The sequence below is a fragment of the Pan troglodytes genome, chromosome 4, assembly GCF_028858775.2.
Source record: "Pan troglodytes isolate AG18354 chromosome 4, NHGRI_mPanTro3-v2.0_pri, whole genome shotgun sequence".
Lineage (NCBI taxonomy): Eukaryota > Metazoa > Chordata > Mammalia > Primates > Hominidae > Pan > Pan troglodytes.
This window is the reverse complement of record NC_072402.2, coordinates 8,495,740-8,519,271: the sequence shown is the minus strand read 5'-3', so window position 1 is coordinate 8,519,271 and position 23,532 is coordinate 8,495,740. Positions and strand designations below refer to the sequence as shown.

The window sequence follows — 23,532 nt, the reverse complement described above, 5'->3', positions numbered from 1 at the left end:
GCAACCTGAGGCCGGCAGACTCCGAGTGGGCCCCTGGGCGGGCGGGACGGACCGCGGCCAAAGCTGGGGCGCTGGACGGGGGCGGCATGGAGGACGACGAGGAGGAGACCACCGCGTCCACGCTGCGGGGCAAGCCCAGGCCGCCGCCCGTCTCGGCGCAGTCCGCCTTCAGCTACATCCCGCCGCGGCGCCTGGACCCCAAAGAGCACAGCTACTACTACCGCCCGGCGCGAGTGAGGACCGCGGACTGGGCGCGGAGACCAGAAGGCTGGGCGGCTGGGCGGCTGGGCGGCTGGGCGGCTGGGCAGGGGCTGGCGGTCGCGGAGGGGCGGGGGAGAGGGGATCACCGCAGCGGAAGGGTCTTGGGGCGGGGCTCTCCCTCGGAGGGAGGGCGTGGGGGCGGGGTTCACCTTAGGGAAGTGGGCCTGGGGGCGGGGCTCACCTTAGGGGCGGGGCCTAGGGGCGGGGCTCACCTTAGGGGAGGGGGCCTGGGGGCGGGGATGCGCCGCCGGGGACTGGAGAGGAGCTCACAACGAGGAGGGGCCCTGGGAGGGGCTGCACCGCTAGGGATCGGGGACAGAGCTCACAGCTTAGAGGGGCCCTAGAGGAGGAGCGCACCTTCGGGCAGGGACCCTGGGGGCAGGGCTTCACTACCAGGGGTGGGTTCCGAGGGGCGGGGCTGGACAGCCTGTGGAGGGGGCCGGGTAGGAGCGTGCGGAGATGAAGGGGGCGCGGCAGGGTCAGCTGGGGAGACAGGGAGGGTGAGCTCCCGCCAAGGCGCCTGGACCCCAAAGAGTACAGCTAAGGCGACTACCAGTGTCAGCTGAACCCCTGGGACGAGGATGTGGGAGAAGCCGGGTGCGCGAATGGCTGTCTCAGCTGCGATCAGGGGCTGGGAGTCGCGGGAATGCTCAGATGGGACCCGGTGCTCTTCGGAGAAGGGAGCGGGAGCCACTAGGTGTCAGGATCCCTCAAAAGCACAGTGGCTCTGTCGGGACAGCAGGGGGCTCTTTCTGCCCAGGGTCTGGAGGGGGTCGCGGGAAGCCGGGGCCGCCCAGCGGACTGGGCGCGGCTCCCTCTGGGGTCTGTCTGCGGCTGGCCCAGGGTAGCAAGGAAACAAGGCCTTGCTGCCGGGACTACGCCCGGATGGTCCAGGGCGCGGGAAACCCTCTGCCCTCCTGCAAACCGAAGACCAGAAGGAATAGCTGGCGAGCCGCCTGCAGGGATGGTTGGACTGAGAGTGGTCCCTCTGTTCTGTCCTGGCCACACCGGCCTATGCATTTCCTGGGATGGGCTCTGCGAGTCTGCGAAGGCCACTGGGCACCCTGCATCTCCCACCAGCGGCCAAAGGCAGGAAAAGTAGTAAATTCAAAGCCAGTTGAGGGTCATCTACTCCTCTCTTCTCACCATTGTTCCTAAATGTTCCCGGTTTGTCTTGCTTAGGATGCAGAGGCAGGGGAGCCATTACTGAAAAGGAGCATTCATTGAGGACCCTCAGCCTGCAGGCATAACTGGGACAGGTCTTTCTAATTCTAGCTGTCCTGGTGGCTTGAGTGGCTAGAGAGGGATATAGATTAGCCAGTTGTCCTAGGGGGAAGGAGATCGTTCCCTTATGGTGTATAAGGTGTTCCCAGAAAATGCATCCTTCCTTTCCCCCCCTCCTGCCCCCACAATCCTAGACCCTAAATAAATTCCCCTTCTGACTGGGTTAGCACACACTGGCCTGCATGCCACACATAAACTGTAAGCACTCTTGGACAGCCTCACCAACAGAAGCAATCGTGTTTCTAGTTTAGACAACTGCTGTCGGTTGAATTGTGTCCCCTTGAAATTTATGTTTTGGAGTCTTAATCCCCAGTACCTTAGAATGTGAACTTATTTGGAAATAGAATTTTACAGAGATAATCAAATTAAAATGAGGCCACTAGGATGAGCCCTATTCCAGTATGACTGGTGTCTTTGAGAAAAGGGGAAATTTGGATATATAGAGACAGATATGCATGTATTAGTCCTTTCTCACACTGCTAATAAAGACATACCCAAGACTGGGTAATTTATAAAGGAAAGAGGTTTAACTGACTCACAGTTCAGCATGGCTGGGAAGGACTCAGGAAACTTACAATCATGGCAGAAGGAGATGCAAATATGTCCTTCTTCACGTGGCAGCACGAAGAGGAATGAGTGCACAGTGAAGAGGCAAGACCCTTATAAAACCATCAGGTCCTGTGAGAACTAACTCACTATCACGAGAACAGGATGGGAGGAACTGCCCCCATGATTCAATTATCTCCAGATGGTCCCTCCCAGGACATGTGGGAATTATGGGAACTACAATTCAAGATGAGATTTGGGTAGGGACACAGCCAAACCATATCAGGGAGGATGATGTAAAGGGACACAGGGAGAAGACAGCCGCCTACAAGCCTCAGGGAAAGGCCTGGAACAGGGCATTCCTTCACAGCCAACTGCTTGATTCCATACTTCTGGTGCCAGTACTGTGAGACAATGAATTCTGTTGCTTAAGCCACCTCATCCATGGTACTTAGTTTGTGCAGCCCCAGCTGACAAATACGGCAGCCATAAACCTCAGCCTGCTCCCAGGAGGATCTCTGGTATCTGATAGCTCCTCTCTGCTTGGCTTTGAGCAATATGCAAGGACAGGGGGAAAAGGGACGTTTGCAATCAGATCTGTCTCTGCAGCCCTGTTTGCCTGTTCTCCCAGGCTCGATTATCCTCTGAATATTAAGACAGGAGGGAAACACGAGGGAATGGTAAGTTCCCAATCTCATTGCCACCAGGGACTTCATTTTTTTCCTCCTGGGAGCAATATGTTTTGAAAGAACTGTTACCTATACATAATCTCATTTATTAAATGAATTTTACATTTTAAGTATGCAATACTCATGTGACTGCCAATCAGCTTATGATTAATGCATAGCAGTAATGCACCGCATGAGATAAACAGCTGAAAAAATAAGGAGTGTTTTTGTGTTAACTTGTTCTATGCTGTTATGTTGAAAGGAAATAAAATTCATCTGGCTGTTGGACAGAATAAAAACATTGGTAATAATGCCATTTGAGGGATCCTGTAAATAAGATGGGGGCACCAGGAAAAAGAGCAGAATCTGCATCCCCTGTGGGCCAGCTACTGCCTAGGGAAAGGCGGTGAAATTGATCCTGGCAGGCACAGTTCATTCTTGCATTTACCAGTCTAATTAACGTCTCCACCTTCCTGGGACCAAACTAACCGAAGGGCAGAGAGATGCCTGAAGTGTGAAGTGACTGGGACTCCATCACTTGGAAGGAGGTCCGCTGGGAGTGGGCCAGAAACCTGCCCCTTTAATGCTGGGGTCAGTAAACCGAGGCTCCTTGGCCAAACCTGGCCAGTAGCCTATTTTAATAAATAAGGTTTTCCTAGAACATAGTCTCACGCCTATGTGTTTGCATGTCTGTGGTTACCGCAGAGAGCTGTGTAGATTTGGCAGAGACCATGTGACCTGCAAAGCCCAAAACAGTTACTACCTGGCCCTTTACAGAAAAAGTTTCCCACCCCCTGCTCTAATGTATCACTACCTTCTGGAAGGTAGGTATGGAACTTAGAACAAATTAATGCAAAGTGGATTTTTGAAAAAACAATTTTTTTCCGTGCAGTTTGGGTAACTGAAGTCACAAACAAATTCAAGTCCTGAGGCCTTTAGTACCACGCAAAATAAAACGATGCTACAGAAATGTTAACATCTAAATTAAAACAGCCTCGAAAGCAACAAGAATAACAAAAGCATTTTGAAGCCCATTTGACAAATAGCTACCAATGGTAATAATCCACTCCTCAGGATGATATGAACTGGGATTTAATCAGCTGCAGGACCAAAGAAACTGATTATCTGACCTAGAGACTATTTGGAATAAAGCGGGTAAATTCTGCATCGCAGGTGTTCTAGAGAACTCAGTTACACCTAAATTTACTGTAAACAATTTCAGGCTCTATTTTAGGAGACTGAGGAGGGCAGATCACTTGAGATCAGGAGTTCAATCAAGACCAGCCCAGCCAACGTGGTGAAACCCCATCTATACTTAAAATACAGAAATTGCCAGGTGTGGTGGCCATACCTCTAGTCTCAGCTACTCGGGAGGCTGAGGCAGGAGAATCACTTCAGCCCAGGAGATTGAAGTTGCAGTGAGCTGAGATTGCACCACTGCACTCCGCTCTGGGTGACAGAGTGAGACTCTGTCTCCAAAATATAATAATAATAGTAAGAAGAAGAATAATTTCAGGCCCTAATCAAGCTGAGTAGTAAAAACAGTACAGAATTAGTTCTTAAGCCAATGCTATGGTCTGAATATTTGTGTTCTTCCCAAATACATATGTTGAAATCACAACCCCCAACATGACAGTATTAGGAGGCGGGCCTTTGGGAAGTGATGAGGACATGAAGGTGGAGCCCTCATGAATGGTATTATCACCCTTGTTAAAGAGACTCCAGAGAGCTCCCTCGCCCCTCCCAGCATGTGAGGACACAATGAGAACGTGTCATCTAGCAACCAGAAAATGCTCCCTCACCAGACACCAAATCTGCCAGCGCCTTGATCTTGGACTGCCCAACCTTGAGAACCTCGAGAAATAAACATCTGTTGTTTATAAATCACCCAGCGTATGGGTATTTTGTTACCGCAGCCTGATGGGACCATTCTGTTTAGTTTATTTCTGTGTGACACACAGTAGTGTGTGTACTGATTAGTTGGTAGCACAGGCTGAGTCATCCTGGGTAAAAATATTGGCTCCATGTTGACCAGCCATGTGGACCTGCCACATTAACACACACTGTTTCACTCTACCCACCTTTGAGGCAAATGGTGCCAATTTCATAGAGCTCTTATATGAATGACTTTAATTAATCATTGCAAAGTAGCACATAGTAAGCCCAATGTAACTATAGCTATTATTATGATTTGCCTTTGTTAGTGATTATTAGAGCTTCTTTTCACTAAGTGCTGGATCCCAGTCGCAAACCTCATATCCCTGACCCTCGTTTGCTGTCAGAAATTAACACAGGTGAAGGCAAAATGTGAGTGTCAATCTGTGGCTTCTAATCCTGTAAAGCAGCTCCCTTCAGGGAGCCCACAGAGTGGACGCACTGAAGGCTGCACACTTATTTAAAGCCCCAGTAATGCCTCTGAATTGTAAGACAAATTTGTCATCTAAAGCTGCCAGCAAAAATGTGATCGGCTCCTGTACGGCTCCCTAGAGTGTTCTAGTAGCGTGGGCTTTGCCCATAAAATATGGTTCCTGTGGCAGCAAAGCAGATTCTGTTCAACGGTGTTCTTCAATTACTTTTTTCTTCTTCTGCCTTGTGCAGCATTTCTGCTGCTGAAATGAAAAAGCAGTCAAAGGACAATGCCATTTTATGAAGATTTTGATTAAATTCCTCAAAGTCTAAGAGCTGCATTTAAAGCAATTATAACTGGTTTTAGAATCCGCTTTCCCTCATGCTGAGGGGGCTTGTGGATAGCTCTGTCTTGAGTGAGGCTTCGCTGTAAAGCCCCCACCTTAGGTTTGGTGGGATTAGCTGGCTTTTCTTCTCTGTGTATGTTGGGGACAGAAGCTGACTGTTTCTTTATGCATCAAGGACTCTACCTCCCTGAGCACTGAATTTCCCTTTGCCAAGTGCAGCCAAGCACCTATACAGATGCATGTTGATATGGTTTAGCAATAAGTCCCCACCCAAATCTCATCTCCAATTGTAACCACCACGTGTCGAGGCAGGGACCTGGTGGGAGGTGATTGGATCATGGGGGCAGTTTCCCCCTTGCTGTTCTCATGATAGTGAGTCCTCAGGAGATCTGATGGTTTAAAAGTGGCACTTCCCTCTTTGCTCTCTCTCTCTCTCTCTCTCTCCTGCCAGCATGTGAAGAAGGTCTTTGCTTCCCCTTTGCCTTCTGCCATGATTGTAAGTTTCCTGAGGCCTCCCCAGCCATGTGGAACTGTGAGTCAATCAAACCTTTTTTTCTTTATAAATTACCCAGTCCTAGGCAGTTCTTTATAGCAGTGCAAAAATGGACTAATACACATGCTAACTGTCCAGAGGCACAAAGGGGAATCTCTGAAGGACCTGACAGTATGCAGACAGTGCTCAATATGAGCCTCCCTAGGTCCTCCCTCTATGGATCCTGTCTGCTTAGGAACCAAGCACCTTTACCACACACACTCAGCCGCTCCAAGGGGGCTGTGTGGGGAAGGTGAACTCAGTTCTGTTGCTGATCTGCCTGTCCTTATCTAGGCAACTCCCCATTATCCAGCAGACTCATAAGCTTACATGCCTTTCCAAAAGAATTTGTACTGGCCCAGTGAAATTATGACCTCTCTGCATGGATACCTCTTTCCTTCTCCCTGCCTATTTTTCTCCTTTTGCCTATTAGTATCTAATCTGCTAAGTATTTTCCTTAGTTATCTTGTTGTTTTCTCCCACTAAATGTGAGCTTTATGAGGACAATGATTTACCTTTATCACAGCTATGTCTTCAGCAATCAAAAGAGTGCCTGTCTCATAGTTGGAACTCCATAAATACCTGTTGCATGAACAAATGAGGAATGAATAATCAGAAAGCCAATTTTTAAAACAAAGGGATAAGTCACCGACTTACAAAATTTGCTTCTTAGACTAAATTGGGGGTTTCGGTTTGGATTATCTGCTGCTTTGCTTATCCCTGTCCTCGTTCTCCTCCTCTGGTATCGTCAATGGCAGTGGGCTATAGTTCCTTCTCTACTTCTCTAGTTGCATTTTCACTCTCCAGTGACCTGCCCCTGGAAAACTCAGGGCTTGGGGGAATGGGGCTGAATATCTTCCTCCAGGGCAGGTAGCTCCTTAAAAAGGGGTTGGTCGGGGGACTGAGCCCAAGGCCCAGTTTCCCTTGCAAACCCATTTATGAGAGAGGAATGAGTGAAAGGGGAGGCAGGCATGTTCTAGTGGAGACCTTTCACATGGTACGAAACACCATGTTCCAATGAATCAAAACTCCTGTGTGAGCATGTGCTCTGTGTCTTTTCATTGAGTGCATGTTTGTCGAGATACGTATCTAATGTTTTTTATACAAGAACATATTCACACACAGATCACACAAATATGGACACATATATTGCAGCTTGCCCTTTTCATTTAATAACATATCTTAGTTTTTCAAAATCACCCCGTTTTAAGGGGTACAAGCAAATGACACAAGAAAAGAGACAACATTTTTCCCAATAACTTTGACCAAGAGGAACATATAAGATTGAATTCGAGTTTCAGCCCCTGTGGATCGCGGTTTCTTCCTGAGTTGTGAATTGCTGGGCTGGGGGTGAGGGGGTGAGTAGGGAGCTGGTATCAGTGGAAGAGGAAAAACAATTGACTCCACAATCACCAAGTTTCCAACTGGTGACAAGTTGAGCACATAGATGAATGTAGAACTCTCTGAATCAGAACACTCTTAGAATTTGACACAGACACAAGATCAGAGGGAGGAATTATCTTGACTTCAGTCTAATGGTAAAATATCCAGATTATTTGAAAATTTATAAGAATTTCTAAAACTTGTGATATTAATGTACCAGGAGAGGACATAGAATCTTTTCCACAGGAAAACCAAAAACCCAAAGAGAATAGTTGAGTATTGTCTTTTCAAAAAACCTAACATTGTGTCCTTCGCAAGCAACAGTCCTCTGAGATACAGAATTTTGAATGCTGTTAAAATGAATAAAAATGTCCTCATTAAGCTTCACACAATACCAAACCTCCAAGGAGATGCTCTGGATTTATTAGAAGTAAATTGAGGCCCTGATGAATCAAAGGAAACTGTTTTGGATCACCTTGGGGGTTTTCAGTTTTAAAAGTAGGTTGTTTATCCCTGGACAAGCAAACTCACGGAAAGCCTCAAGATGAGGAGGTCATAGTGCTGTGGCTTCTGAGGACAGGAAATGAGGTAGCCCACTCATAGGTTGATTAGCATATTAGACAAGGTGGGCTAGGATGTGCTATGGAAACACACCCTAAACCCAAAAAGTCTTAACCGCCGGTGTGCTGGAGCTGGCTTGTATGACTCACAAAAGCCAACTGTTAGCATTTCTTCTAAGCTCTGCATTTAACTGGTAGCCTAAAATTGACCATGACCGAAGTGTTTACACCATAGAAATCATCAAATACTACAAATCAGATTTTTTTCTCTCCTGAAAGTGGGTTGTTAAACATAGGTGCACCAACGGGCTTAACATAATAACCATGACATCATAGAGGCTTATTTTTTTCTCATTCATAGCCCAACATTTATGTTTCTCCAGGGAGGCTTTTGGTGCAATTGCTTGGAAATCCAAGTGCCTTCTTTTTCATGGTTTCACTATTACTAGGGCCTAGGAGTTTTTAGGACTTTAGAGTCATTTATTGGATGCTCTGAATTTATTAGCCAGTGAGTGGGGAGAGAGGGTTTGGAGGACTGCCTGGGAATTCTTTATGGACCAGGACTAGAAGTAGTATTTACTGGAGTCACCCACATTCCTGGCCCCAGCCTACTTGTGGGGCAAACTGGGAAATGCATCTTCTGCTTGTTCTGGAAGAGGTAGTATGTTTGATGAGCACATAGCATTACCCCTGCCACAATTACATGACAAAAGGTATTAATTTTTTTCTCTTGTTTTTTTTTTTCTTTCTTGTAGAACTTACTGGTCCAACCTTATGGTGGAGAGTGAATTAATGCTTTAAATACTCTGAAAGAGAGGAGAAAATAAAGGACTAGGGTCCCAGTTTGCTCAAAAACTTACCCCAGTTATTTGTGTGAGAGTGTGTGCAACTTCTGGGAGTAAGAGTGCTTCTCAGGTTGGGAGGAGTCATGGGGCACGATGGCTACTTCTTGCCAAGTGTGTTTGCCTGGGCTACCATAAAATGTACCACGGACTTGGTGGCTTAAAACAACAGAAATTTCTTCTCTCTTAGTTTTGGAGGCTAGAAGCCTGAAATCTGGGTGTCACCAGGATTTTTTTTTCTAATTTCCAACTTTTAATTTGTGAAGGATATGTAGGTTTGTTACATACGTAAACGTATGCCATGGTGGGTTGTACAGATCATCCCATCACCCAGGTAGTAAGCCCAGCATCCATTAACTATTCTTCCTGATCTTCTCCCTCTTCCCACGTCCCGTCCTCTGACAGGCCCCAGTGTGTGTTGCCCGCCCCCCATGTGTCCCTATGTTTTTATCATTTAGCCCTCACTTGTAAGTAAGAACATGCGGGATTTGGTTTTCTGTTTCTGTGTTAATTTGTTAAGGATAATGGCCTCCAGCTCCATCCATGTCCCTGAAAAGGATGTGATCTCATTCCTTTTTATGGCTGCATAGTATTCTGTGGTGTATATGTACCACATTTTCTTTATCCAGTCTATCATTGATGGGCATTTAGGTTGACTCCATATCTTTGCTATTGTGAGTAGTACTACATTGAACATACATGTGCATGTGTCTTTATAATGGAATGATTTCTATTCCTTTGGGTATATACTCAGTAATGGGATTGCTGGGTTGAATGGTATTTCTGCCTCTAGGTCTTTGAGGAGTCGCCACACTGTCTTCCACAATGGTTGAATTCATTTACACTCCCACCAACAGTGTAGAAGCATTCCTTTTTCTCCACAACCTCACCAGCATCTGTTGTTTTTTGACTTTTCAATATCCATTCTGACTGGAGTGAGATGGTATCTCATTGTGGTTTTGATTTGCGTTTCTCTAATGATCAGTGATGTTGAGCTTTTTTTCATGTTTGTTGGCCACATGTATGTCTATTGAGAAGTGTCTGTTCATGTCCTTTGCCCAATTTTTAATGGGTTTTTTTTTCTTGTAAATTTGTTTCTTGTAGATGCTGGATATTAGACCTTTGTCAGATACATTGGTTGCAAAAATTTTCTCCCATTCTGTAGGTTGTCTGTTTACGCAGTTCATAGTTTCTTTTGCTGTGCAGAGCTCTGAAGTTTAATTAGATACTATATGCCGATTTTTGCTTTGTTGCAATTCAGCAGGATTGGTTCCTTCTAGGGGCTGTGAGCGAAGGCTCTGTTCCAGGCCTCTCTCCTTGGCTTGTTGATGGCCATCTTCTCCCAGTGTCTCTTCACATCACCTTCCCTCTGAATGTTCATGTCCAAATTTCTCCTTTCAATAAGGACATCAGTCATATTAGCTCGGGGGTCTACCCTACTCCAGTATGACCTCACCTTAATTAATTATATCTTCAATTACCTTATTCCAAATAAGGTCACATTCAGAGTTCCTGGGGATTAGGACTTCAACATGTGAATGCTTGGAGGACACAAGTCAGCTGATCACATCCAGTGAGGTTGTTCGGCAGTGGTTCTAAGTACAGCAGTGTGGATCAGTCTCCCGTCTCACCTTCAGTCACCTGCACTTCCTACCCTTGGCCCAAGCAATTGCCCATCATTCATTCTTTTCTGCTACTGTACTTTGTGCACACCTCTCTTATTCCATTTATATTTTTCTGTGGTTCATAACTAATGGGTTAATTTCTCTTCTCAGTCTGTGGTCTCTTTTAAGGTAGGGACTCCCCATTTCTGTCCTGGAGCCTGGCATAGTGTCTTGCACAATAGTAGGCCTAATGTGCTGTGGAGGTTGAAAACTGGAGGCCTCCACTCTACCCACGGCATCTGCCCAGGCCGCCTGTGGACCAGAGCAATTTCTCAGGATCGGGGTGGAGGTCACTGTGAGGGAAACTGAGGGTAGGTGATCAAGCACCATGACCAGGCTAAGGCCATGCTACATTTTAACAATATTCAAAACACAAAGGGAGAGATCACCAGGTGAAAAATGGATATTTTCTGTTTTGCTTTTTTTTTTAAAGGAACATCATCTGTGAAATAGAGACAATTCCTTGAGGGATTTTAATGGCAAAATTTCAGTAATTTCAGAAGCTCTGTCTTGTGATAGCATCTAAATCCCAATTGGTATTAGTATCATCTTGCTTCAAGCCATATGAGAATAAAAGAAAAAAAAAGAAAGATTAATAATTAAAATCCTGGGAAAAGACAGATTTCCAGTTTGATTAGTTATTGAAAATGGATAGTCACATTTCAAAGCGAGGCTGCCTGCCTGCTGATGAATTTATTTTTTTTGGTCCTTATTTTTCAATGATAGAAAAATTCACTTTTACTCTGGAAAGTTCTGAATATGCAAAATCTGCACAAAAATAAGCTTCCTAAGACTCTGATCACTCCACATCCACAAGCAGTGAGATTCCTAGTAAACACTAAGATGTAGAAGACTGTTGGCAACTAATCCAGGGATTGTGAGGCAGGCATGGCTGCTCATAGTGGTTACTTTAATAGTGTTTTAGGAGACCTGATTAGAATGAGAAGAAATAGGCATTTTCTCTGTAAAGTTGCATATTACACTGGGCTTCTTCAATATAGGGAACAAAATGAATGAACATATCCTTTCTCATTCTGATAACAGTAATTGCATTCTCATTCTATTCTTAAGTCCATTCTTCCTTCTTCAGAGTTTTTCTCCCAGGATAATCCAAGCACCCCAGTGGGGGCTCACTCAGTTCAGGAGGGTTGGACCTGATTAAAAGCACTGTGCAGAAGAAAATACAAGACCAGGCAGCCACTGGAGGATCTATTTTCCTTGCTGTTTGTGCCATCCACTCTGGGGGGGGGCTGTCCCTCAGACCTGGGTGATATGGTTTGGCTGTGTCGCCACCCAAATCTCATATTGAATTGTAACTCCCACAGTTCCCATGTGTCGTGGGAGGAACCCAGTACGAGGTGATTGAATTATTGGGGTGGGTCTTTCCTGTGCTGTTATTGTGATAGTGAATGAGTCTCATGAGATCTGATGGTTTTAAAAAGGGGAGTTCCCTGCACAAGCTCTCTCTCTGGCTGCCACCATGTAAGAAGTGCCTTTCACCTTCTGCCATGATTGTGAGGCCTCCCCACACATCATCCACACAGAACTGTAAGTCCATTAAACCTCTTTCTTTTATAAATTGCCCAGTCTTGGGTATATCTTTATCAGCAGCATGAAAACAGACTAATACACTGGGTGAGGGTGGCTGCCCACCTGCAGGGAGCATTATAGGGTTTGAGGGGCCACCAGACAACACCACTTTGCCACAAGGTTCTCAGGATGCAGGAGGAGAGAGTGCTTCTTGGCCATGGGTGTAGCTTTCTCCCAGGGGTTCAGTTCTAGAGACTAGGTCTTCACGTTGTACACTGCAGCTGTTCTCCCCAAAACGCATGGAACAGGGTCAGCCAGGTCAGGAGGGATTCCAAAGGCAATAGGACACCTAGGTGATGAGCAAGAGCCTGGCTACTATTGAATCCCTTAAAATATTGGGCGTATGTGGGGTGGCATGGGGGTGATGGAGATCAAGCTATTGGCTGGCCAGTGGCTCTGAATCTCAAAGGAAATATCTGGGTGGCAATGTCTTTACTCTGGAGAATTTATCCTCCCTCATCCTTGAAGAATGTGTGTGGTATACTTGGGCTTCCTGTGTATTACTGGGCGGCCCATCCCAAAAATGTTTGCTTAGCCTCTGCAGGCCAGCAGCAAATTAGCTTCTGTACCAACAGCTGCCTATGTTATGGATATTAAAGATATCGAGATTTCTCTATCATGTCTTAAAATGTTTTTTTAAAGTTTTCATTTTATTTGATAAGCAGATGTCTAATTTGTATGTAGTCAAAGTGATTGATATTTTCTGACATTTTTTCCTATTGTTTTCATGTGTACGAGTTTTCTAATGGGTTTTCTTTTCCTCCTATTTTTCTCATCATCCAGAATTTACTTTTGGCTATAATGTGATGTGAAGGTCCAAAAAACTAGCCAATTGTCACAATACTAAATGTTGAAAGGCTTATCAATTCTCCATTGATTCAGGCTTTTAAAAAATCCTATGGGTACATAGCTATAGGGTAGGTTGCCATCAGGAGACATGAAGGCCAGGGTGGTTTGACATGAACACATCCAGAAGTTGAGTGAGAGTGAAGACAATGATAAGAGATGCTTGTGTCTGGTGAACTCATAAAATGGCCAGCAGAGTCACAGAGGCGGAAGCCACAGCTCCTGGTTGGAGGTTGCTTTCCTCCTTCAAGCCGATTAGAGTGACTCTGAACTAAGACATACCAGGATCCTGCAGTGGCTGGCCAGGGGCCTTACACATGTTACTGTTGGAATTCTTATGAATCTTAAAGTAATAATTCTGAAGACCATGTTGTTTCCTTACTAGACGGCTCATTGAGTGAGGACAGTAGCCGCGTCTGAGTTATCTTCTAAATTCCCTCAGCAGGAGCACAGCATGTTGCACATGACAGATGATCTGTGAATGATTTGCTAAGGATTGGCCAAAGCTACGTTATGCTCTAGTTATTCCCACTACTGGCCAGAGTGCCAAGTTCCTGCAGTCAGTGTGAGTGGGCATTATGTATTTTCCAACATACTGTATATAAGTCTTGCATCATTTTCACTGCCTACTTCCACCTCTGTATCCTCCTGTTGGAGGGAATCATTCTAGCATCACTATCTGGGAAAAAAACAAAACAAAACCAACCAAGCATAAGCTAGAGACCTAATGCTCCCAAATCCCATGGAGACATGTCTGAGTGTGCTGCTGGAAGATTTAAGGCAGCTGGAATAACATAAATGACAAGCCTGACCTACAAGGTGAAGATTAAAGACCAGCTAACACATGCATTCTTTTTTCTTTTACTAGATACCGAACAAGGAAGATTTTCTTTTGTACTCAGAAAAAGTTGGGATGATAAAATGGAGATAATACAGATAATGGCTCTGTTAACGGGTCATTTTCTAATACATCAGAGTTGTGCGTGTATGTAAATTACATACAGATGATATATACATGTATATTAAATATATGTATTCATATATATATGGATTACCAAGTGTTACACTTATCACCTATGATAAAAGAAAAAATACTTTTATCTCTCAAGAGAGGGGTTTGCACATAGCCTGACTCTTGGCTAGTGTTAGAGTTCAGGAACCAATACACCAAAATATGGCACTCTGACACTCTGGCCTCAAGAAGAAGGCTCAAGGTTTCTCTGACCACCCCCTACCCCCACCCCTGGTTCTTGTCTCTCAATCTTGTCTCTCCCAAAGCACTTGATGAAGTTGGTCTCTAAAGTTCGCTTATCTGCCTGAAGTCTAGACTCACCAAAGAAGAAAACAATGACCCCTGGTACCTTCCCTGAGTTTTCATTAACTGCATTCATGTCATGGGAAGACAGGTTGAAGTCTGTTAAGACACCTGGACAGACTTTTGTCACAGGCCATCGTCTGCCCTGTGGGCCAAACAGACTTTCTCCCAGACCATTGTATCTTCTCCAAGCCCATTGTATCCCCCTAAAAATAACTTACTACCTCCCTAAAATCGTCCGCATTTCCCCATCTTCCTTTCTCGTATGAAGAAGGCTATACAAGCATCTGTAGCCCATGGTGTGGTGGGGTAATCACCCTGAGATGTCCCCCATGCACGTTAATAAAAATGTGTATGCCCTTTCTTCTTTTAATCTCCCTTCTGTCAGTTGATTTTCAGGCAACTTTCAGAAGGCAGAGAAGACGTCTGCCCTTGGCTCCTGCACTAGCGACTTAAAGGATGACTCCTGTTAAGTTTCATTATCCTAGTATGTAGGTATTGTTTGTTTTTCAAAGAAGCTCAAGCTTATTATAGAAAATTTGAGAACACAAGACAAGTAGAAATGAAGGAAAAGTACACACAGATATAACCTTAGAAATGTCATTTTGTTATGGTCTGAATGTTTGTGTCTCCCCAAATTCGTACGTTGAAGCCTCACCCCCAATGTGGTGGTATTGGGAGGCGGGGCCTTTGGGAGGGGATTAGGCCTGAGGGTAGAGTTCTCATAAATGGAATTAGTGCCCTTATAAAAGAAGCCTGAGGGAGCTTGTTTGCCCTTCCAGCATGTGAGGATACAGGGAGAAGACACCATCTGTGAATCATAAATTGAGCCCTCACCTGACACCCAATCTCACAGGGCCTTGAACTTGGACTTCGCAGCCTCCAGGACTGTGAGAAATACACTGCTGTTGCCTATAAGTCACCCAGTCTATATGGTGTTTTGTTATAGCAGCCTGAATGGACTAGGACACATTTTTATTTTAAAGTTTGAGCTCTAGCAATGGAGTCAGACAGCAAGACAGCTTGGGGAGCCACCTCTGTCAACAAGGGAGGAGAAAGTTGAGAAGTGCCATGAAAATGTCCCTGCTTCATACTGGGCCTCTCAGCAACCTTCTCTTGCTGGTGAGGCCTGGGCTTCTCCCTGCTCCACGTCACAGCTGGTTCTGCTTGGTGAGGTGACCTTTCCTACCACATACTCACCACATGCACCTCCAGCCTCCCTTGGGAAAGAACTGGCATCTGTGCTCCATCGGGCCTCAATGACCCAGCCTTCAAATTAACCCACGGCTTTCTTTCTCTTTTTTTTCCTAGACAGGAATTATTTCCCTCTATGATTGTGTTTTTAAGAGGCGCCTAGATTATGATCAGAAGTTGCACCGAGATGACAGAGAACATGCAAAAAGCCTGGGACTTCATGTTAACGAAGAGGTAATATTAAGACAGAATATTAACAAGTTGTCAACAGATTAACAAAACTTTACACAGGCATATCTAGTTTTATTACACTTCACTTTATTAGGCTTCATAGATACTGTATTTTTTACAAATTGAAAGTTTGTGGCAACCTTATATCAAGTAAGTCTATTGGTGTCATTTTTCCAACAGCATGTGCTCACTTCCTATCTCTGTGTCAGCATTTTTTAACAATAAAGTATTTACAAATTAGGATCTGTACATTTTTCGGACATAATGCTATTGCACACTCAATATACTATAGTATAGTGTAAACGTAACTTGTATATGCACTGGAACACCAAAACGTTTGTATGATTCACTTAATAGTGATATTTATTGCCGTGGTTTAGAACCAAACCTGCAATATCTCTGAGGTATGCTTGTATGTGTGTGTGTGTGTGTGTGTATGTGTGTGTGTGTGTGTGTGTGGTGGGAGGGTGTATGTACAGTCATGCATTGCTTAACAACAGGGATTCATTCTGAGAAATTCATTCGGAGAAATTCATTGCTGGCGATTTTGTTGTTGGGTGAACATCAGAGTGTACTTAACACAAACCTAGATGACATAGCTTACTCCACACCTAGGCCATATGATACAGCTTATTGCTCCTAGGCTACCAATCTGTACAGCGTGTTATGTATAAAATATTGTAAAGGATTAAAACACAATGGTAAGTATTTTTGTATCTAAACATAAAAAGGTACAGTAAAAATATAGTATAAAAGATAAAAATGATACACTTATGTATCATTTACTTACCATGAATGAAGCTTGCAGGACTGGAAGTTGCTCTGGGTGAGTCAGGGAGTGAGTTGTGAGTGAATGTGAAGGCCTAGGACGTTACTGTACACTACCATAAACTTTATAAGCACTGTACACTTTGGCTACACTACATTTATTTTAGATTTTTTTTCTTCAATAATAAATGAACCTTAGCTTACTGTAACTTCTTAACCTTATAAACTTTTTAATTTTAAAAACTTTTATGACTCTTTTGTAGTAACACTTAGCTTAAAACACACATTGTACAGCTGTACAAAAATATTTTCTTTCTTTAGATCTTTATAAGGTGTCTATTTTTAATTTTTTTAAGCTTTTAAAGTTTTTGATTAAAAACTAAGACACAAACACACACCTTAGCCTCGGCCTACACAGGGTCAGGATCATCAGTATCACTGCCTTCCACCTCCACATCTTGTCCCACTGGAAGGTCTTCAAAGGCGACGTCACGCAACACGCATGGAGCTGCCATCTCCTAGGCTAACAATGTCTTCTCTGGAATACCTCCTAAAGAACCTGCTTGAGGTTGTTTTACAGTTAACTTTTAAAAATAAATTGAAGGGGTATACTCTTAAAATAGTGATAAAAATATAATAAATACATAAACCAGTAACATAGTCATTTATTATTATTGTCAAATACTATGAGCTGTACGTAATTGTATGTACTATGTTTTATATGACTGGCCGCACAGTAGGTTTATTTTCACCAACATCACCCAAACACATTAGGAATGTGTTGCGCTACGACATGACAACAGTTATGACATCATTAGGTGATAGGAATTTTTCAGTTCTATTAGGTTTTGACATTTTCATGGCAAAAACAGCAATTACTTTTGCACCAACTTAATATTATAACCTTATGGGACTACCGTCGTATATGAGATCCATCATTGAGTAAAATGTCATATGGCACATGACTGTATGTGTATATGTGTATGCATGTATATAGGCATACATGTGTGTACATGTGTGTATGTATATATGTGTGTATATGTATGTACAGATATGTATATTTGTATATGTTGTACATATGTTTGTGTGTGGGCATATGTGTAATATGTGTACCTGTGTGTATATATGTGTGCATGTGTTTGTGTATATGCATGTATGTGTGTATCTATTATATATGTGTGTATATGTGTGTGCATGTGTGTGTGCCTGCTTGTGAATGTGTGTAAATGTGTGTATAGATGCATGCATATGTGCATATGTAGGTGGATGTGTATATATTATGTGTGTATATATGTGTGAATACATGTATATATCATGCACATGTGTGTATATTGTATGCATGTACATGCATGTACATATGTGTATATTGTATGCATGTACATGTGTGTACATATGTGTGTACATGCATGTGTGTATGTGTGCACATACACATACATATTTAATATTGTGCTCAGCTGCTTTCTGTAATTTTCTTTATGCAGCTCTCCTCTATCTTTTTGTGCCAAGAAGCTAAGGCTAAGGTACTATTATAGTTTCCTCTATTCAGTCATGTCATTGTGTATTTTTCTTGATATTGTTGTTTGGTTCTTTAGAATTTAACAATTTAAGGACAGCAAAGCTAAGACATTCCCTTCAACGGATAAAACAAGTCTCTGCTTAACCTCTGAGTCCTGGCTTTCATAATTTTTCTAGAAAAGTTGGTCTTGCAGAGCAGAAATTGCACACACGAGAACATTTCTTCCAAGTTTAGTTACCAAGCCACCGTAACCAGCACATGTGGTGCATTCTAAGTTGATGCAAAGTTATTGTCTTCCTCAGGAGAAAACTGTGGCAGGTAGTTTTTCAGAAAAAAGCCCTCTCAGAGCTGCCATTCCTGAAGGAAGAGAGAAAAAGGCAAAGAAATCATGGGCTGGGTGTGGTGGCTCACACCTGTAATCCCAGCACTTTGGGAGGCCAAGGTGGGTGGATCACTTGAGGTCAGGAGTTCGAGACCAGCCTGGTCAACATGGTGAAACCCCGTCTCTACTAAAAATACAAAAACTAGCCGAGCATGGTGGTGCACGCTTGTAATGCCAGCTACTCGGGAGGCTGAGGCAGGAGAATTGCTTGAACCTGGGAGGCAGAGGTTGCAACCATTGCACTCCAGCCTGGGCGACAAGAGCAAGACTCCTTCTCAAAAGAAAAGAAAAAAAAGAAATGATGAGCAAATTCTAGGTAGTGATGAGTGGTATGAGGGAAGAGGAAGCCATGTGAGGATGTAAGATGGGGAAAGTGAGAGGGATGAGCAGGGAGCTGGGGAGGGGAGGGGTCAGGGAGGACCTGGACATCTGAGCCAGGATCTGGGTGGTGGGAAGGGACCAGCAGCAGCAGGAGCTGGGAAATGACCAGGAAGAGCACAGGGACAAACGGGTAGAGCAAATGGTCCGGCACAGTTTCCCAACATGTCCAATGAATACACCAGCCAGCCTTCTAGCAAATTCAACGGTTCCCTGCCATAGGCTACTTCCCTGTGAAGCCCCTGGCTTCAGCGTGGAGGTTCCCTCTTGGTCTACCATGGTGGGACCCAGGCAGAAAAAGCTCCCAGGACCCAGGCTGATGGATGCACGGGTAAGCTGTGCTGGCGAATGCAGTGGTGCTGACTATGTGCTTTGATAACTTTCACCAGGAACAGGAGAGGCCGGTTGGAGTGCTGACGTCTTCTGTCTATGGGAAGTGCATCAATCAGCCCATTGAGCCCCTAAACCGGGACTTTGGCCGTGCCAACCACGTGCAGGCTGACTTCTACAGGAAGAACGACATCCCCAGCCTCAAGGAACCCGGCTTTGGGCACATTGCTCCATCCTGAAGCATCCCCGTGGCCCACAGGGCATGTCCGATACCCTGTGGCCTGGCAAGTTTGCACAGCGAGAAGGTGGCATCTGGAGCCTCCTTTCCCCTTCTCATGACGCCTAGGAGCTTGGCTATGCCTGTGTTGCATCTCTACAGTGGGACACATGAACACGTTAGCAGCCTCCCTCAGGTTGCTGGGTTAGGAGCCTGACCAACAACACCTTTAGTACATGTGAAGAGTCTCTGATGTGATGATTTTCAGCTGGAATTATTTTTGATCAAATGAATCTGGAGACCGATTCATTGTGAGCACCTGAATAAAATGAAAACTTTGTTTCCCCTTGGTAATGGTTGGGTTGGTTTCTGTTCACTGGCTCTCTACATTTGCCAGGATTCTTTGGAGAGGCAGTCACAGGAGTGAGGTGCAGTTGCTTTTCCCACGAGTTTGGGGAACTCCTGCTGCCTGGTAACACAAACAACCCTGACATGTTCCCTTCTCCAGGAGGAGATGTGATGACAATTGTCTTTTGGCACAATTGAACTCTAGAAACTCCATTCTTGTTTTTTCCAGAGGTCTGAATCCCAAATAACAGATTTTTGTGCAGTCGGGACCAGGAGCCCTAGTAAGGATGGGTGGCCTTGGTGGCCAGCAATGCTCACTATTACTGCTCAGAGAGAGGGGGCCAGTCATGGGAAGAGGCTAGATTTTGGTGTTCAACAAACTTGGGTAAAATTCTGGTTGCTGCATTTTCTAGATTTGTGTTCTAGGGCAAGTCATATCATCTACATGAGCAGACATTTCCTCATCTTTAAAGTGGAATTTCCAAACCTAGAAGAGTTCATGCGGGAGGCAATGAGCTGCTGGAGCGCAGGCATAACACAGGCACCAGTGTGTGCCCCACCCAGTGCCCCATCATCACAGCAATGACTTGACTTTAAACAGTCTTCTTTTTGGAAGCAGTCGCTTGTAACCTAAGTTGGAAATACTTACTTTGGAGATAATTTGAAACTTACCCAAGTATTAAAGTATCAGCTACATTTTTAATGAATGGATCCCTTGGAAGAAATCATCTCTCATCTACCATGATTAAATTTCCCACAGTTTAGCAGTGAATGGGCAGGTGGCCTAATTAATTTCAATACTGATTGCTCCATCACTGGTTTTATTGTTTTGAATATGCAAAAAGGATTCTCTAAAAATAAATGACACTGAATTCCGGCAATTTCAAGGCTGAGTGACTCCTAAGTATTTCTTTATTTTTTTGAAAACAGTTTTTCAGTGTAGATGTCTTTTATTTATTTCAAACAAATGGCAGTAGTTTATTTCGAATGCCTTTGGGTGCATTATACCGTATTTATAGTAACATAATAGAAAATATATAAAGTTTGGGTTATAGAAATATTTATAAATTATTCATTATTCAGACTTGATTTCAACAAAGACAAGGCATCTGTAAGTGACTGTAATAAATCAAAGTCAAACTAAATTATTTTCATTTACTTTAAGTCAGACCTTACTCCCTTCACCTTCTACTACATACTGTCTTTCAAAAGGCAGGGCTGTAATTGGCCAAGATTTCAAAAGATCTCACATTTGTTGGCCATAAGAGAAAATGAAGTATATTTCTCTTGGTATCCCAGTGTTTATCATTTAAAGCCAATGCATGAATGCTTGTTAAAGCCATCACACATCATATATTCTTATATTAATGGATTGTTTTGGTTTATCAAATTTTCATCACTGGGCAATTATGTTGCTTTTTCTTTTTTTTCATTTTTTTTCTGAGACAGAGTCTTGCTCTGCCACCGAGGCTGGAGTGCAGTGGTGTAATCAAGGCTCACTACATTCTGGACTTCCTGGGCTCAAGTGATCCTCCCACCTCAGCCTCCCATGTAGCTGGGACTACAGGCACGTGCCACCATGCCCAGCTAATTTTCTTATTTTTTTGTAGAGATGGGGGTCTTGCTATGTTGCCCAGGCTGGTCTCAGACTCCTGGGCTTAAGTGATCCTCTCTCCTCGGCCTCCCAAAATATTGGGATTATAGGAGCCACTGCACCCGGCCTGATGATGTTACCTGGTCATTCGGTGTATCCAGAGCAAAGGAAAGATGAATGGTTGCTGCCTTTCGGAGCACAGTGAATTGGGAAGGAAGAATAATATCGTGGATTGATGACAAAACTTGGACACTCCTAAACAGATATGTAAAACACTGGGGTTTCTGGGCAACTGGACTGGAGGCAATTTCTATGAGAGGCTTCCTGTAAGACTTAAAGGTTAAGGAGAGCACTGGGGAGAGATTTTTTTTCTTGAAGCCAATGGCACTGGGACCTGGGCTGATGAGAGGTGCACTGCCAGTTTTCTGCCTGGCATTTTTGCTCACAGGGATGCTTTTAGCTGCCCAGAGCTTTAAGGAGCTTTGACCAGGAATAATGCTCTTTCAGATTCAAGGAACAGGCAGTTTTCCATTCTAGCCTGGCCTCAACTGCTAATCAATTGTGGAACTCCGAACACGTGCCTGAATTACTCTGCCCCTGTTTCCTCACCTGCAAAAACACTGGGGAGGGAGGGAGGTCTGAAGCTTGATCAGGGATCAGAATCACCTGGAGAACCTGTTCACTAAACAGCAGTTGTGCTGGGCCCCTGCCCCGGGGATCTCAAATTCAGGGTCCTCCTTCAGGTTGAGGCCTGAGAATTTCCATTTTTGATAATTTACAGGGGATGCTAAGGCTGCTGCTATGGGACCACACCTAGAAGGGACCAGGTGCACACAGAGCTTCCCATAGTGGATTCTGACAATGACTCTGAATGCTTTTAAAAGCCTATTGTTTGGTAAGACTGGTGATATGGCTTTGGGAGAGCACAGTTCTCCTTTTGAGTTCTTTTTAGCGCAAACCCAAGTTCGGTGCACCCCGTGGGGGAATGGGAGGGACTCTGTTTATGAGAACTTGGTGGACCACCCAGCTGGGGGTGTTCACTCAGGGTAGGTGAACTAAGGTGACCTGCGGATGAGTGTAGCAGGATGTAACAGAGGAAGAACCCACGAGGCACGCCTGCTGCTCATCCTTACACATTTTACACCAAGGCCAGTTTGAGCTCACAGAAATGCTACGGCATCCGTGAGGAATGAGTTAGAGGAAAGAGAAAAGCCCTTGTAATAATTCTCTTGCTTTAATCACTGTTTTTGGAGATTTAGGTATATTAAGGCCAATGCTGAGTTGTGATTACAGGATCAAAAAATTCCCTATTGAGGCAGAATACTAAATAAGTCATGCTCTACTCACACTTCGGTGATGAAGGACGGTTATCAGCTTCGATAAGTGCCTTTTACTGGGAATGAGTCACAGTCCTGGCACGGCAGCTGCGCCCGTGCTGTGAACGTGCCACAGGGCACCTGCCAGGCTCTCTCACAGTCATTGCCTCGTTTAATCACTAGCGATTCCATGAGTTGCCAGTAAGGAAAGTACTCCTAAGAGGGACTAAGAGATGTGTTCAAAGTCACACAGCCAGTAAAAAATCAGAGCCAGGATTCAAACCAGGAACTTGTGCTTCAAGTTCGAGTTCCCACGAATAAAAGGCTTCCTAAGAGATCATCTGGGTTCTCTACTTCTTACAGATGCCTGCCATGAGTTATAAAAAGAAAACAAGTTTGACCAACTGGGCTACAATTTGCAGTTTTGCTTTTAAACATTAGCTTACACACGATTGCTCTACTTTTCACTATTTGGCAAAGTATGATTTCTTTATGTTAAAAGTACCAAACAACTTATGTTGGATTTACAAGAACAAATTCTTCAAGGCCTTCTGTCTTTAAAAATGCATGAACGTTGGCTGTGTGTCTTCTTTAGCCTTCTCAGACTTACCAGGCAGTTTGTGGGTCTTAGTACTTCTCTCAGTTAGCTCACGCTATTGTGAGACTGATTTGCATAGCTGATTCCAAATTATTCTTTTGCAGTCTATGTCTGTTAGCTCTAGCAAAACATTCTTGGAGACAGGAGCGTAGTGGACGGAGGGGGCACTGTTGCTCGCAGAGAATCTTTTTACTATTAAAGTATTTTTCCCTGAAAGCGTTCTCTAGAGATGCCCAAATTAAAATCAGACCACTAGATACATTCAACATGCTTGCCTGCTTTCCAGGGAGCTGAGTAACCAGTTATCTGCATCACACACTGTGTCCTAATCTGAATTACATCTCAATATTGGCTTCTGGAGAGCTCTTTCTGAAACAACTGTGTCAAAAGGGAGAATGGATGGAAAACAAACCTTAATTCTGGAGCAAACCACAGGAGAAAGAAGACAGGAAAATAAAAGATACAGGCACTGTAAA

General features: G+C 44.2%; 1 protein-coding gene across 1 annotated transcript; it reads left to right on the top strand.

Moving 5' to 3' along the window:
• Positions 1–86: 86 nt before the first annotated feature.
• On the top strand, positions 87–19,554 carry CFAP90 (cilia and flagella associated protein 90). The gene is made up of 3 exons (XM_001144715.6): positions 87–233; positions 15,496–15,612; positions 19,043–19,554. The coding sequence occupies exons 1-3, from the start codon at positions 87–89 to the stop codon at positions 19,220–19,222; spliced, it is 444 nt and encodes a 147-aa protein (XP_001144715.4). The 3' UTR covers positions 19,223–19,554.
• The last annotated feature ends 3,978 nt before the right edge of the window (positions 19,555–23,532 follow it).

Excerpts from the sequence above, each read along its gene's own strand:
- CFAP90 (XM_001144715.6), top strand. The coding sequence starts at position 87 with ATGGAGGACGACGAGGAGGAGACCACCGCGTCCACGCTGCGGGGCAAG. Across the intron at positions 234-15,495 it reads ACTACTACCGCCCGGCGCGA|ACAGGAATTATTTCCCTCTA; the intron begins GTGAGGACCGCG and ends TTTTTTTCCTAG. Across the intron at positions 15,613-19,042 it reads GACTTCATGTTAACGAAGAG|GAACAGGAGAGGCCGGTTGG; the intron begins GTAATATTAAGA and ends AACTTTCACCAG.